Consider the following 15,041-nt stretch of genomic DNA (forward strand, 5'->3'; position numbering starts at 1 on the left):
ACATGACATGACAAAGTAGATTAAAATCTGGCCTTGAAGTAAGGAAGACCTGAATTCAGTTCCTGACTCTGCCACATATTATCTGTGCATCATTATCACTGGGCAAGGCAATTCTCTCAAGATTATAAATTGTTCTGAAGATGCCAATCTGCACTGAAAGAGAGAGATTCCTCATCCAGAAATTCCCTCTACCAGCAAAATCATAGATTCAGTCCCTATGCCTTCCCAACAATGTCCTTTCAAGTATTTGAAGAAAGCTATAATATCATGCCTAACTCTTCTGTAGGCTAAACATCACCAATTCCTTCAGCTGATCTTTATAGGCGTGGAGTCAAAGACCTTTATTAGTCTTCTGCTGAACATTCTCATCTCATCAATATCGTCCCTAAAGTATGATGTCCAGAACTGAATGTACTAGTCCAGAAGTTGTCTGACTAGGGCCAGGATTATAGGATTATTACTTCTTTATTCCTGGAAGCTGTGCCTTTCCTAACAGCCCAAGGACACATTCACTTTTTTTAGGAGCTGCCATATCACACTGTTGACCCATACTAAGCTCTCATGAAAACTCTCAGATCTTTTTTGAAGATACACACACACACACACACACACACACACACACACACACACACACACATCTCCATGTCTCCCCTTGTTTTGTACTTGGGAAGTCAATTTCTTGAACCCAAGTATAAGACTTTACATCTGTCCCCATAGAATTTCATCTTATTAGATTCAGCTTAATATTCCAGCCTGCCATGATTTTTTTTAATCTTGAATCTGTCATCCACCTCATTTTGTGTCATCTTCATATTTGTTAAGAGTAGCATCCATGTCTCTAAAATGATTGATGTTTTGTCTTTGTATTCTCTGTACTTAGCACAGCACCGGGCACTTAGTAGGCAACTAATAAATAATTGTTGAATGAATGTTAAGGAGTTCAATGCCAAGCACAGATTCCTGATGCACTCCACTGAAGATGTCCTTCAAAGTTGTCACAAAACCATTAAAGACAGCCCCTCGAACCTGGCCCCATAGTTGGTAACTATGTATCCTAGGCACTATGGGGGAAAAGATGAAAACAACATAGTTCCTGCCCTCAAGGAGTTCACAGTCGAGCAGGAATGATAAGTCATAATAACTACAAAACAGAAATGAACCTGGGAAATTCACAAAAGTACAAATAAGAGGCCATAAGGACATGGAGAAAGAATATTTGTAGATTATCTTGCCTGTTTGTTTTTGTGTCTTTTTAGCACAGTGCTCAGTACGTAATAAGCACATAATAAATGAACAAATGTTTTTCATTTCTTCATTCATTGTGGCTGGATTAAAGGGGCAGGGCATAGCATCAAGAAAGTCTGCATTTGAGTGAGTTTTACAGAAGACTTCGAGCTCCATAGGATTTAGACCAAGGAGACACTTTAGAGAAGATCCAGTTCTCTCATTTTGTAGATGAAGAAACTCAGGTCCAGAGAGATAGATGAGGCTTGGTTGCTAAGCTGGGAGGTGAACCAGGTCCGCTCTCTGCAGATCCAATACTCTGCTATACCCTGCTGCCACCCTTCTTGGCATCCTGGGGACTAGCTTTCATTTGTTTTTTAGAGGTTAATGTTTTATCTGGCCATTCAATTACATATGTTCTCAGTTTTATCCAGGCCATTGATAAAATGATCAAATCCATACTGAACCCCATGTAGATCCCTCTGGCCATGCTTTCTGTGCTGACATCTATTAATAATCATCTTCTAACAATAGTGCTCTGGCCATTTAAAAAAAAATCTAATAGCTATGTGAGTTAGTTTCTAGACTATCTTTTCCTAGTTTATTATTAGCTGTGTTATTCAAGACATAGTCACTCACAGATCTCCCTTGTTCCTCAGTCTACCAAACATGCCAATCTGTCCAACTAGGAAATTAAATTAGTCTGAGAAGATTTTATTGCAGATAAAAGATGCTATTTTCCCCCATAAAGCTTATCAAAATTTAAACTTTAGTGGGAAATATTTCCCCATACTCTATCATCTTAAAATGTTTAACATTGTGTGTATTTCCAAGTGTTTTGGGGAGTCTAAAAGTTAAAAGATTTTTTTCTTAAAGGTAAATATTACATTCTTGTCATGTGGTCTTTCATTGTATTACTTTAAAAAGTAACTTCTTAGCATCTTTGGCAAGCCACCTATGAATGGAGGGATCTGTACAGTGGTATTTATTTATTAAGGACTTGACAGGGTACTGTTTATTGTACCTTATGCGACTGGAGATTTGGTCAGCCATTTTTGTGTCTTTTATCAGGCCAGGTACAATCAGAAACAAGCTTTTGTTCAGCTAAATGTTCTCCTGAATGTCATAGAATCTTAGAATTACAAAGGACTTTGGAGACCATTCAGATGAGGAACACTGAGGCCCAGGAGGGGTGAAGGTTTGCACAAAATCACACATGTAGTTAGCGGCAGAGCCGAGATAAAACCTAGCTCTCTCATTCCTGGCTGAATGGCACCCTTCTGCCTCTTGCCCACACAGACATCCTGTTGTCTATCCTTATCATATTCTAGCAGCTGCCTTGTCAAATGGATGGAGATGTGAAGTATTCTTCTGGCCCAAACAAAACCACTTTTTCCTTTTGTAGCTCTTCTCAAAAGCACCTAAAGTTCTCTTTAACCCCTCCCCAACCACCCAGTGCTCAGAGAAATACCACCCCTGCCCCCACTATGAGCGTCATTATACAATGAAAATTTCAAGCCAAATGTTGGCTTGAATATGAAGCTCTGTTACATTGAATGTTATGTGTTCTTACCAGAATTGGTTCATTGCATGTTTTTCTGCTGATGGATAAAGTCCTTTAAGTATGATATGTCCAGAGATTTTACTTAGTATGTACTAGGTTAAGTTACACCAGAATGGCAAAAATATTGATTTTGGCTAGTAATTTAACCACTGCATGCCTTAGTTTCCTCAATTGTAAAATTAGGGTTTTACACTTCATTAGTCTCTTAGCCTCCCCAACCCCCTACCCCTCAAACCAGGCTCTAAATCTATGAGCCTTACCCTTCAACTATCCAGACTGGTTGATTTGACCTCATGATTTTGCCTAATTGGGTGTTTTTATCTGGGTTGATCATTTGTGGTTATTTAAGATGTACCCATGTCAAGGGTCAAGAGCACTTGGGCTCCATATGACAGTGTTTTGGATGGATCTGAGCACACACGTAGTGCGATAATGAGTTAATCTTAGCCAAATACGTAAGTCCCTGATAACAAAATAAATACTACTGAATAGGCCTTTCCATGTGTGGAAGCATGCCAAAAATAAGAGGACATTATTTGTTAAAGGAGCAAAGTTATTGTTAGTAATAACAATAAGAGTAACTTATTATGCTAACTGGCATTTGTATAACATAGTACACTAAAGCCTTCCTTAGATGTGCCCTGGCTGCTCAAGGTTCTCATATGCTCTGCTAAGGATACACAAGCTCTGTCAGATTTTACCAGGCTGAAAAGGTTTTCAGTGCTAGCCAGGGATGCATCACAGGCCTGCTGTCCAAGGACTGGCCTAGCTAAGCTTGGAGAAGCTCATCACCAGAAGGCTGGTTGCACTGTGATGATTTTTTTCCCTCATCACAGCAACTTAGGACAATCTGCTGCTGAGGCGAAAAAAGAAGTTGAGGTCTGCATCTGTGGAGGGAATTCTCACAGAGGTGAAATCACAGATCCTTTAAGTATTGAAGTAAATGTTTCTACTTTATCAATCTGCTCTCAGTGATATTAACTGAAAGTTGGCTTCAACAACCCTGTGAAATCAATTATCGATGTTATTGCTCCCATTATCTTTATCATCATCTCTGTACGACAAAGTGAAACAGAGATACAATAAAGGACGGACCTTGCTTCCTTGGGAGGAAGGGAGGAAATGAGGGGAGAGAACAGACTTGAGCTTTGAATTCATTGGTTTAAGAACTTCCCAATCAGTGAGTTAGTCAGCAGGTATTTATTAAGTGCTTTACAATGTATTAGGCATTGTGCTAAGTGCTGGGGATACAAAGAAAGGCAAAGACATCATCCCTGTTCTCAGGGAACTCACATTCTAATGGGGGAGACAGTATGTAAACAACTATGAACATACAAGATATACACAGGATGAATGGGAGGTAGTCTCAGAGGGAAGTCACTAGCAGTAGGAGGGAAGGGAGGACCAGGAAAGGCCTCTTGCTGAAGGTGGGATTTGAGCTGAGTCTTGAAGGAAGCCAGGAAGTAAAGAGAGAGGAGGAAGAAATTCCAGGCATGAAGGATCACTAGTGAAAAGGGATGGAGTTATGTTTGAGAAACAGCAAGGAGGCCAGGTAGCAGAGAATAAAGCATAAACAAATACAAAAAGACTGAAAGTGCCCTCCACCCATGCAGACTGGTACTTGCTCTGCAACTTATAGTTTTGAAGATTTGCCTTGGGCATTGAGAGGTTCTCCTGACTGAAGCCAACTCTCTGCCCGTTATGCCACACTGCTCCAGGTTCAAACAGATGGTTAATAGTGGAGCTGAGACTAGAACCTTGGCTTCAATATTCTCATTTACTAATTAACTGAATTGATTAGCTATACATAGTTAGAAAATCTGAACTAAAGGGCCATCCGATAAATGCAGGAGGTTTCTAAGATGAGGTAACTGTGCTGTCTTTGTCTTTTGAATGAAAACAATATTCTTAATGCATTAGAAATAGAGTATGCCATGGTAGACTAACCTTTGAGGTATAGTCAAGGCATAAAGCAGGTTTCTTGACTAATATGACTTTATTTTCTGAAGGAGTTGCTTGCTTCCAAGGGAGCTCCCATACCAAATTGGAAAGAAAGTGAATGGCACATTTTTACCTCCTTAAAACATCCTCACCTGTACCCATATAAATACACACAGTGACACACATCTGGCAGGCAATCTTGTCATTTTCTTCCTAACTGTTCAAACCTCTCCACTGTGGTACCAACTCAGGCCAGAGCTGTTGCCTCATGCTTTAAACAAAATCCCAGTTCCTTAGGTCAAAGATTAACTATTTGATTAAAGCAGTTCACATTAAAGGGTGTGGAAAGCTTACCCCTACTAAGGAATATCTGTGTTTTAAAAGAGGAGTTTATTAACACAAAGTAATTTCTAATTGGTAGAACAGGGAAGGGAATTTTGAACATTGGTCTCTCCTTGTTCACTTGTTCACTCTAGTGGCCACCTACGGTACATGCATGCCAGAAAATGGGGCTGGAGAAGGGAGTAGTCAGCAACATGGCACCCCACTTTGGAAGGACTGCTGACCCCCAAAATCAGTTCTTTTTAGATCAACTCAAATTCTTGATTCCTTTTGCATCTATATTTTTTGGTAAGGCAGATAAAAATAGGATCTCCTCAACACAAACAACAGTAACCTGGCAGTATAACCAAGTTCTCCATCATCTTTTCTTTTGGTAAGAGTTAAAGTGAGTCTTGCCTTTTGTTATTCCGTAGGTTCTGATGAGGAATATATTTACATGAACAAAGTTACAACCCATAAGCAGCCGCCTGTGGAGATAGAAGGCAAAGGAAAAGACAAAGACAAAGGTATGGGATCTGGGCCAGGGCTGCTGATTGGTGGGGTGGGACTTGTATCCTGGAGGGGAGTGGTGACAGGGAGCATCTGCCACATTCTTCCATGACCCTAAGCATCAAAGCTTTGGCTGAGACTGGGGAGCTATTCCTGGGAACTGTGTTTTAGAGAATAGTATTTTGGGATGGCAGCATTCTATTCTTTAGCTGGAAGATTGTATTTTGGGATGACAGTACTGTATTCTTCAGCTGAAGGATGGTATTTTGGGATAACAGTATTTTGATTTTCAACTGGTCATATGCCCATTTCTTGAAGTGTACCTGTCTCTTAACCTTTTTTGTCATGGATTCCCTTGGCAGTCTGGTATAACCTATAGACCACTTCTCAGAATATTGTTTTTAAATACATAAAAGAAATGCATAAGTTTTCCAAGGAAAACAATTAAATAAAATGCAATTATCAAAATGTTAAAAAAAAAAAGTCCCAGGTTAAGAATTCCATCTTTAGGCACTGATTCTCCCTACCAGGGGAGGGGAACCTGCAGCTTCAAGGCCACGTATGGCCCTCTAGGTTCTCAAGTTCAGCCCTTTGACTGAATCCAAACAAAGCTGATGCCATATGTGACCTCGAGGCCACAGGTTCCCCACCCCTACACTCACTTGATCATTCATATCATCATCAGGATGAAGAAGTAACATTTCTAGTATTATAAACTAAACCACTTTGGGTGCTTTACTCCTGGTCTTGTATATATCTTCCGATTAGATATGTGTGTTTCCTTTCCCTAAATTATCTTAGAATCTGAGTAACTTCTTTGGACATTTGAAAACATATCTTAAATCTTCATGATATCTTTTACTTTTCAAAACATTCTGACAATGAATGTGTTATCTCATTTTATCTTCTAACAGTTCTGTGAGATTAGTATTGAATTGAGAAAGGTCAAATGATTTTTCCCGAGGTCATAAAGTTAATTAAAATGATGGGATTAGAATTTAGATGTTTTGACTCCTGTATCCTTACTCATTCCCCCAAGCTACCTTGCCCTCTAACATAAAAACTTGGATTGAGTTACAAGGATGATATCCAGCAGAGTTCATTCTTTTTTTCCCCTTTATCTTTTTTTCTTCCTTCTTTCCTTCCATCCATCCATCTAGACTGGAAATGCAGTGGCTACTTCGCAGACTCAATCTCACTACTGATCAGCACAGTACTGACCTTTTCCATTTCTAATCTAGGATGATTTGCCCCTCCTTATCAAGGCAGCTTGTAAGCAGCTTGCTTCCAGGGACTCATCATATTGGATGTGAGACTTAGTGTAGACACCTAATCATCTTAGCATGGTGCAGCTCAGAACTCCCAGGTTCAAGTGATCCACCAGCTTTAGCCTTCCTGGCAGCAGGAATAACAGACATTTGCCATCATGATTGGCTAAGACTCCTTCTTATAGTCCTGAAGGTAACCTACAGGCTGTTAAATTGACTCTATTTAGTGCATCACACATATTTCTCTTAAGGGTATTAGTTATCATAATTAAAAAAAAAAAACTTAACAGGGCTTTTCCACAAAACACATGACTATTTGGTGCCACTGGTTTTTAGACATGATTCCCTCACTCTCTGCCTCCAAACCTCAGCTAAAGTATTCCTTTTGAGTGGTGGCCAATCTGCCAAAAACAGTTTGCCTGCTGGATAAATTATGGGATGGAAAGAACCATAATCACAGGGTAAACACTGAGTCTCTCTATATAGCCATCGCTCTTGCAGGTCTAATGATTACTGAAGACACTGTGGTCTGTACCATTTTTGACCCAGGGGAGTTGGGGGAGGAAAATTCCAGAAATCCAAAACAGGTTCCTCCAAAAGAATTTTTCCTATAGCTGAGGTGCTACTGTGTTGTATTCTTGGAGAGAAGATAATGCAGTCTTCAAAGTAGTTTCTGAGTACATCCCACCAGGCTTCCTTCTCAGATGTAACTCCTGTGCATAAGATTGCATTCTACTGTGAAATAGACATGTCACACTAACATTTCTCCATTTTCTTCTTTGCAGCACTGAATTTCTCAGATCCTCTAACCAATGGAGAATTGGTACAGCACTTATCTGCCCCACAGAAGAGCCTACCTGATCTCCCACCTCCTAAAACAGTAAGTGTCCAATGTCGGGTCCTGATTCCCCAAACCTTGGCCTCCTCTATCTTTTGGTGGTTGTTATATACCATGGCAAATTGATTAATTAGCTAAGGTAATTTTTGAACACCTACTATGTGTTTAGATTTGTGTTGAACACTGTGAGGTACACAGAAGCACAATAAAACTTGAACCTTTAGGTCAGGTAGTTTATAATTTAGCTATGAAGATAAGCTCATTGAACTTGAAATTGTCATAGACAAGAAGGTAACTCAACTGTTTTTCCAAAATTGTCCTCTCCAGTGTTACCTCTGATCCTTTAATTGCTAAATCCAAAAGCCTTTTCTCATTCTTCCTCCTTCTTGACTTTTATGCAGTATTTTATACTGCCTGGCACCTCTTCTTCCTGGACACTCTCTCCGTACTTGGGTATGACGCTGTTTGCCCTGTTTCTCCTACATGGCTGATTGCTTCTCAGTTTCCTTTGCTGAATCATCATCCATGTTCCATCCCCTAAGAAGGGTATTCCCTAAGGCTCTGTCCTGAATCTTCTCTTCATTTCTGAATCAGTTACCAAGGGTTCAATTGTTTCTATGTAGATGACTTCCAAATACTTCTGTCCAGTCTTAGTCTCTTTCCTGAGCTCTAATTCCATACTTGCTGGACTTTTCCAAACTGCATTTCCACTAGCTACCTCATACATACTCATTGTATCCAAAATGAGATTCATCATCTTGCCTCTAAACACTCTCTAGACTTCAGACTTCTCCTTGTTCTGTTAAAGATACCTTACACTCACCTGGGTTTGCAACATTAATTTCCTCCTTGACTCATCTTCCCAATCCCTTATATAAGAAACTGTTATATCTTATCAATTCAGCAACATCTCTCTGCATCCATCATTATTTTATCTCCACTGAGAACACCACCAGGCAAGTTTAGGCCCAGTTACCTCCTACTAGGATTATTGTGATGGCTTTCTAACTGTTCTCCCACCTTCTCTTCTCTTCCCTCTCAACCCATCTGCTACACCACTGCCAAAATCACCTACGGCACAGGTTTCACCATGACACTCCCCTGCCCAAAGAATCTTCAGTGTTGCCTTATCATTTCTATAATAAAATACAGATGACTCAGGCATTTAAAGCACTTCAGATTCTAGCATTAGCCTACATTTCCAGGTTTCTACCCTTTGTGTACTCCATATTATGGCCAACGGCCTCCCTAACCTTGGCATGGTGTTTTTGTACCACGGTTTTATACCAATTGACTATCTATACTTATACTCTTAGTCAAAAAACATTTGTTAAGGGCCTGTTATGTGTCAGGCACTATGCTAAGCAGTGGGGGGGGAAAGAGTCAAAAGACACTCCCTGCCCTCAAGAAGCTTACAATTTAATGGGGAGACCATAAGCAAACAAATATGTATAAACAAGCTATTTATAGGCCAAGGAGGAAGTAGATAAGAAAGAGAAGATGCTAGAATTAAGAGGGAAAAGTTTCTGGTAGAAGATGAAATTCTAGTTGGAACTTGAAGGGAAGTTAGAAGGGTGGAGATAAAGTAAAATGAGGGATAGCATTCCAGGCATGAGGGACAATGAGAGAAAATGGCCAGAGCTGAGAGAAGGAGTGTTTTCTTTGTGGAATAGCAAGGAAGTTGATGTCACTGGATCTAATAGAATCCCAATCTTCATTTTAGGCTTAGTTCATGTGCTGTCTCCTATGGGAACACATTCCCCTTAGTAGTATTAATACTCTTTCTACTTGAAATTATGGTGCATATGCTTTTGTTTATATGTGGTACTCCCACTCCTCCCAATAAAATGTTAGCTCCTTGAGGTTACTGGCAGTGCTTTGATATAGTTTGTTTGTTGTCTTTCATAATAGAAGAGAACCAAAATGACATCATGATGTTGGGGTTATTGTATCCAACTGTGGCTGATTAAACCAATACAAGCTCGGAAGGCTTTACCACAGGTTGGGTTAAATAGTACATATGAACATTTGGAATGGAGATGTCTCTAAATTTGCACGGCTTACATTTCTTTTGAGCTACTGCAGTTATGCTTTGCTCATAGAGCACAGTACCTTCTTTCATGCAGGCATAGCATGCTAGGCAGTCCTGTGCCAGTGTCTCCCAGGTCTTATAATTGTGACAGAATACAATTAAGTGCTAAGTTTGGTGGTACATGCTTGGAAATAAAATTCAGTGAGGGTTAGAGTGATCAAGGAAGGCTTCATGGAGAAAGGAGAGGACTTGAGTGAAGACTTAAAGGATGGATGGCAAATGAAAAGTTACTCATTCTAGCTACAGCATTAAGCAGCATGACACAGGCAACTGCTTATCACCTAGGTTACCACCATGGAGTATTGCCTTGTAAAAATGACGAACGAAGTCTCTGCCATGGGATGAATACTAAGGCAGTTATGTTTCCTTATTTTTTTTTTCAATTTAAGTTTCGAGTTCCAAATTCTATCCATCTCCTTCCTCCCCTCCTCCTTCCCTGAGATGATAAGCAATCAGATATAGGTTATACATGTGCAATTATGTAAAACATTTGCATATTACTCATTTTGTACAAAAATACTCAAAAGAAAAAATGAAAGAAAAAAGTGAAAAATAGCATGCTTCAGTCTGTATTTAATCAATATCAGTTCTTTCTCTGGAGGCAGATAGTATGCTTCATTATTAGTCCTTTGGGTTTGTTTTGAATCATTGTATTGCTGAGAATAACTAAGTCATTCACAATTCAATATCGAACAATATTGCTATTACTGTGTATAATGTTCTCCTGGTTCTGTTCACTATGCATCAGTTCATGTAAGTCTTTCCAGGTTTTTCTTAAATCATCCTGCTTGTCATTTCTTATAGCACAATATTCCATTACAATCACATACCACTGCTTGTTTAGCCATTCCCCAATTGATGGACATCCCCTCAATTTCCAATTCTTAGCCACCACAAAAAGAGCTTCTATAAATATTTTTGTACAAATAGATCCTTTTTTTTTTTGGATGTCTTTAGGATATGGACCTAGCAGTGGTATTGCTGGATCAAAGGGTACATGCAATTTTCTAGCCCTTTTGGCATAGTTCCAAATTACTCTTCAGAATGGTTGGATCAGTTTATAACTCCACCAACAGTGCATTAGTGTCCCGGTTTTGCCACATCCCCTCCAACAACCAACATTTTCCTTTTTGGTCATATTAGCCACTCTGATAGGTGTGAGGTGGTACCTCAAAGTTGTTTTAATTTTCATTTCTCTGATCAATGATGATTTAGAGAATTTTTTCATATGACTACAGATAGCTTTGATTTCTTTGTGTAAAAACTACCTGTTCATATCTTTTGATCATTTATCACTTGGGGAATGACTTGTATTTTTATAAATATGATTCAGTTCTCTATGTATTTGAGAAATGAGGCCTTTATCAGAAATACTTGTTGCAAATTCCACGTCTCCCTCCCCAGTTTTCTGCTTTCCTTATAATTTTGGTTGCATTGGTTTTGCTTGTGCAAAAAATTTTTAATGCTATATAATCAAAATTATTTATTTTACATTTTTAATGCTCTCTTTGTCTTCTTTGGTCCTAAATTCTTCCCTTCTCTACAAATCTGACAGATAAAGTATTCCATGCTCTCTTAATTTGCTTATGATATCACCCTTTATGTATAAATTATATACCCGTTTTGACCTTATCTTGGTATACAGTGTGAGATATTGGTCTATACCTAGTTTCTGCCAAACTGTTTTCTATTTTTCCCAAGCACTTTTTGTCAAATAATGAGTTTTTGTTCCAATGGCTTGGATCTTTGGGTTTATCATATACTAGATTACTGTGGCCATTTACTATGATGTAATTTGTACCTAATCTAGTCCACTGATCCACCACTATCTCTTAGCCAGTACCCGATTGGTTTGATAATTACCACTAATATACAGGTTGAGATCTGGTATGGTCAGAACACTTTTTTTTTCCATTGATTCCCTTGATATCCTTGAGCTTTTGTTCTTCCAGATGAATTTTGTCATTACTTTTTCCAGCTCTTTAAAATAGGTTTTTTTTTGATAGTTTGATTGGTATGGCACTGAATAAATAGATTGATTTAGATAGAATTGTCATTTTTATTATATTGGATCGGCCTACCCATGAGCAATTAATATTTTTTCAACTGTTTAGATTGCACTTTATTTGTGTGAAAAGTGTTTTATTGTTGTGTTCATATAGTTCCTGGGTTTGTCTTGGCAGGTAGACTCTCAAGTATTTTATATTATCTATAGTTATTTTAAATAGAATTTCTCTTTCTGTCTCTTGCTTCTGGACTTTGTTGGTAATATATAGAAATGCTGATGATTTATGTGGGTTTATTTTGTATCCTGCAACTTTGCTAAAGTTGTTAATAATTTCAAGTAGTTTTTTAGTTGATTCTCTAGGATTTTCTAAGTATAACATCATATCATCAGCAAAGAGTGAGTTTTGTTTCCTCATTGCCTATTCTAATTCCTTTCATTTCTTTTTCTTCTTTTACTGCTATAGCTAGCATTTCTAGCACAATATTAAATAATAGAAGTGATAATGGGTATCCTTGCTTCACCCTGATTGTATTACAAAGGCTTCTAGCTTATCCCCATTACAAATAATGCTTGCTGATGGTTTTAGATAAATATTACTTATCATTTTCAGGTAAGCTCCATATATTCCTATGTTCTCCAGTGTTTTAAATAGGAATGGGTACTGTATTTTGTCAGGGGATTTTTCTGCATCTATTGAGATAATCATATGATTTCTGTTGGTTTTGTTATTAATATGGTGAAGTGTGCTTATAGTTTTCCTGATGTTGAACTAGCCCTGCATTCCTATATAAATCCCACCTGGTCATAGTGTATGATACTTGTGATATATTGCTATAATCTCTTTACTAGTATTTTATTTAAAAATTTTTGATTCAATATTCATTAGGGAAATTGGTCTATAATTTTCTTTCTCTTTTGGCTCTTCTTGGTTTTGGTATCAGCACCATATTTGTGTCATAAAAAGAATTTGGTAGCACTCCTTCTTCACCAATTTTTCCAAATAGCTTATGTAGTATTGGGGTTAATTGTTGTTTAAATGTTTGTTTAATTAGCTTGTGAACCCATCTGATCCTGGGGACTTTTTCTTAGGAAGTTCATTGATGGCTTGTTCAATTTCTTTTTCTAAGATCGGATTATTTAAGTATTTTATTTCTTCTGTTAATCTAGGTAATTTATATTTTGTAGATATTCATCCATTTTATTTATATTGTCAAATTTATTGACATATAATTTGGCAAAATAGCTCCTAACAATTGTCTTAATATCCTCTTCATTGATGGTGAATTCACCTCTTCCTTTTTTTGATACTAATTTGATACTAATTTGGCTCTTTTCTTTCTTTTTTTAAATCAAATTAACCAATGGTTTATCAATTGTTTTTTTTTTTTCATAAAACCAGCTTCTAGTTTTGTTTATTAGCTCAATGGTTTTCTTACTTTCAGTTTTATTAATCTCTCCTTTGAGTTTTAGGATTTTCAATTTGGTGTTTAATTGAGAATTTTTAATTTGTTCTTTTTCTAATTTTTTTAGTTGCATACCCAATTCATTGACCTCCTTTTTCTCTATTTTATTGATGTAAGTAAGTAATTAGAGATATTTTCCCTGAAATACTGCTTTGACTTCATCCCATAAATTTTGGCATGTTGTCTCATTGTTGTCATTTTCTTTATGAAATTATTGATTGTTTCTATGATTTGTTCTTTGACCCACTTGTTTTTTAGGATTGGATTATTTAATTTTCAATTAATTTTTAATCTTTCTTTCCATTGTCTATTATTAAATGTAATTTTTTTTTGCATTATGATCTGAAAAGGATGCATTTACTATTTCTGCTTTTCTGCATTTGATTGTGAGGTTTTTATGTTATAACACATGGTCAATTTTTGTGTAGGCACCATGTGCTGCTGAGAAAAAGGTATATTCCTTTCTGTTCCCGTTCAATTTTCTCCAAAGATCTATCATATTAAATTTTCCAGAATTTTATTCACCTCCTTAACTTCTTTCTTGTTTATTTTTTGGTTAGGTTTATCTAGTTTTGAGAGGGGAAAGTTGAGGTTCCCCCACTAGTTTAGTTTTATTATCTATTTCCTCCAGTAACTCATTCAACTTCTCCTTCAAAAATTTAGATGGTATACCACTTGCTGCATATGTGTTTAGTATTGACATGACTTCATTGTCTATGGTACCTTTCAGCAAGATATAGTTTCCTTCTTTATCTCTTTTAATGAGACCTATTTTTGCTTTTGCTTTGTCTGAGATCACGATTGCCATTCCTGCTTTCTTTGCTTCAGTTGAAGCATAATAGATTCTGCTCCAGTCCCTTACCTTTACCCTGTGTGTATCTCTCTGCTTCAGATGTGTTTCTTGTAAATGATATATTGAGGGATGCTGGCTTTTAATCCATTCTAATATCTGCTTCTGTTTTATGGGTGAGTTTATCCCATTCACATTTGTAGTTATGATAACTAACTGTATTTCCCTCCATGCTATTTTTTGCTTGCTTATACCTGCTTCTCTCTTACACTTCACTCTTTCCCTCTTCACAATCTTTCCCTCTTCTGATCACTACCTTCCCCAATATATCCTCCCTTTTATCAGTTCCCCTCTCCCTTCTATTATTCCATTTTACTTCCTTCTTAATTTTTTTTTTTTGGTGAGGCAATTGGGGTTAAGTGACTTGCCCAGAGTCACACAGCTAGTGAGTGTTATGTGTCTGAGGCCGGATCTGAACTCAGATCCTCCTGAGTACAGGACTGGTGCTCTATCCACTGCACCACCTAGCTGCCCCAGCCCAATTTTACTTCTTTAAAGAGTAAGTAGATTTCTATATCCAACCGAGTGTGTATGTTATTCCCTCTTTGAACCAATTTTGATGGGAGTAAGGTTTAAGCTTTGCCTATCACCCTTCCCCACCCATCTCCCCTTCCATTATAACAACTCTTTCATGCCTCTTTTATGTGGGATAATTTACCTCATTCAACTCTCCCCCCACCTTCTTCCTGTGCAATTTTCTTTATCACCCCTTTATTTTGTTTTTGGGGGTATCATCCCATCAAAATTGCCTTATATCCACCCCCTCTGTCTACATATATTTCTTCTAATTGCTCTTATAGTGATAAAGTTGTTAAGAGTTACAAATATGATCTTGCCATATAGAAATATAAATAGTTTAACCTTATTGAATTTCTCATGTTTTTTTCTTTGTTGTTTCTTTTTTAACCTTTTTACGTTTCTCTTAAGTCTTATATTTAGAGGTCAAATTATTTATTCAGCTC

The 15,041-nt window shown here is 37.6% G+C and overlaps 2 protein-coding genes across 4 annotated transcripts in view; one reads left to right on the forward strand and one right to left on the reverse strand.

The window, feature by feature from the left end:
* AFAP1L2 (actin filament associated protein 1 like 2) overlaps positions 1-15,041 on the forward strand; it is a 138,973-nt gene that overhangs the window by 73,761 nt on the left and 50,171 nt on the right. For all 3 annotated transcript variants that reach the window (XM_027851682.1, XM_027851683.1, XM_027851684.1), the window contains 2 exons: positions 5,485-5,577; positions 7,614-7,708. In XM_027851682.1, coding sequence (XP_027707483.1) covers positions 5,485-5,577; positions 7,614-7,708 — 188 coding nt within the window. The remainder of the gene's footprint in view (positions 1-5,484; positions 5,578-7,613; positions 7,709-15,041) is intronic.
* The window catches only part of VWA2 (von Willebrand factor A domain containing 2), a 131,005-nt gene that overhangs the window by 14,536 nt on the left and 101,428 nt on the right, over positions 1-15,041 (reverse strand). The gene's annotated exons all lie outside the window — the stretch shown is intronic.

The sequence above is a fragment of the Vombatus ursinus genome, unplaced genomic scaffold (assembly GCF_900497805.2).
Source record: "Vombatus ursinus unplaced genomic scaffold, bare-nosed wombat genome assembly UNPS02009205.1, whole genome shotgun sequence".
Lineage (NCBI taxonomy): Eukaryota > Metazoa > Chordata > Mammalia > Diprotodontia > Vombatidae > Vombatus > Vombatus ursinus.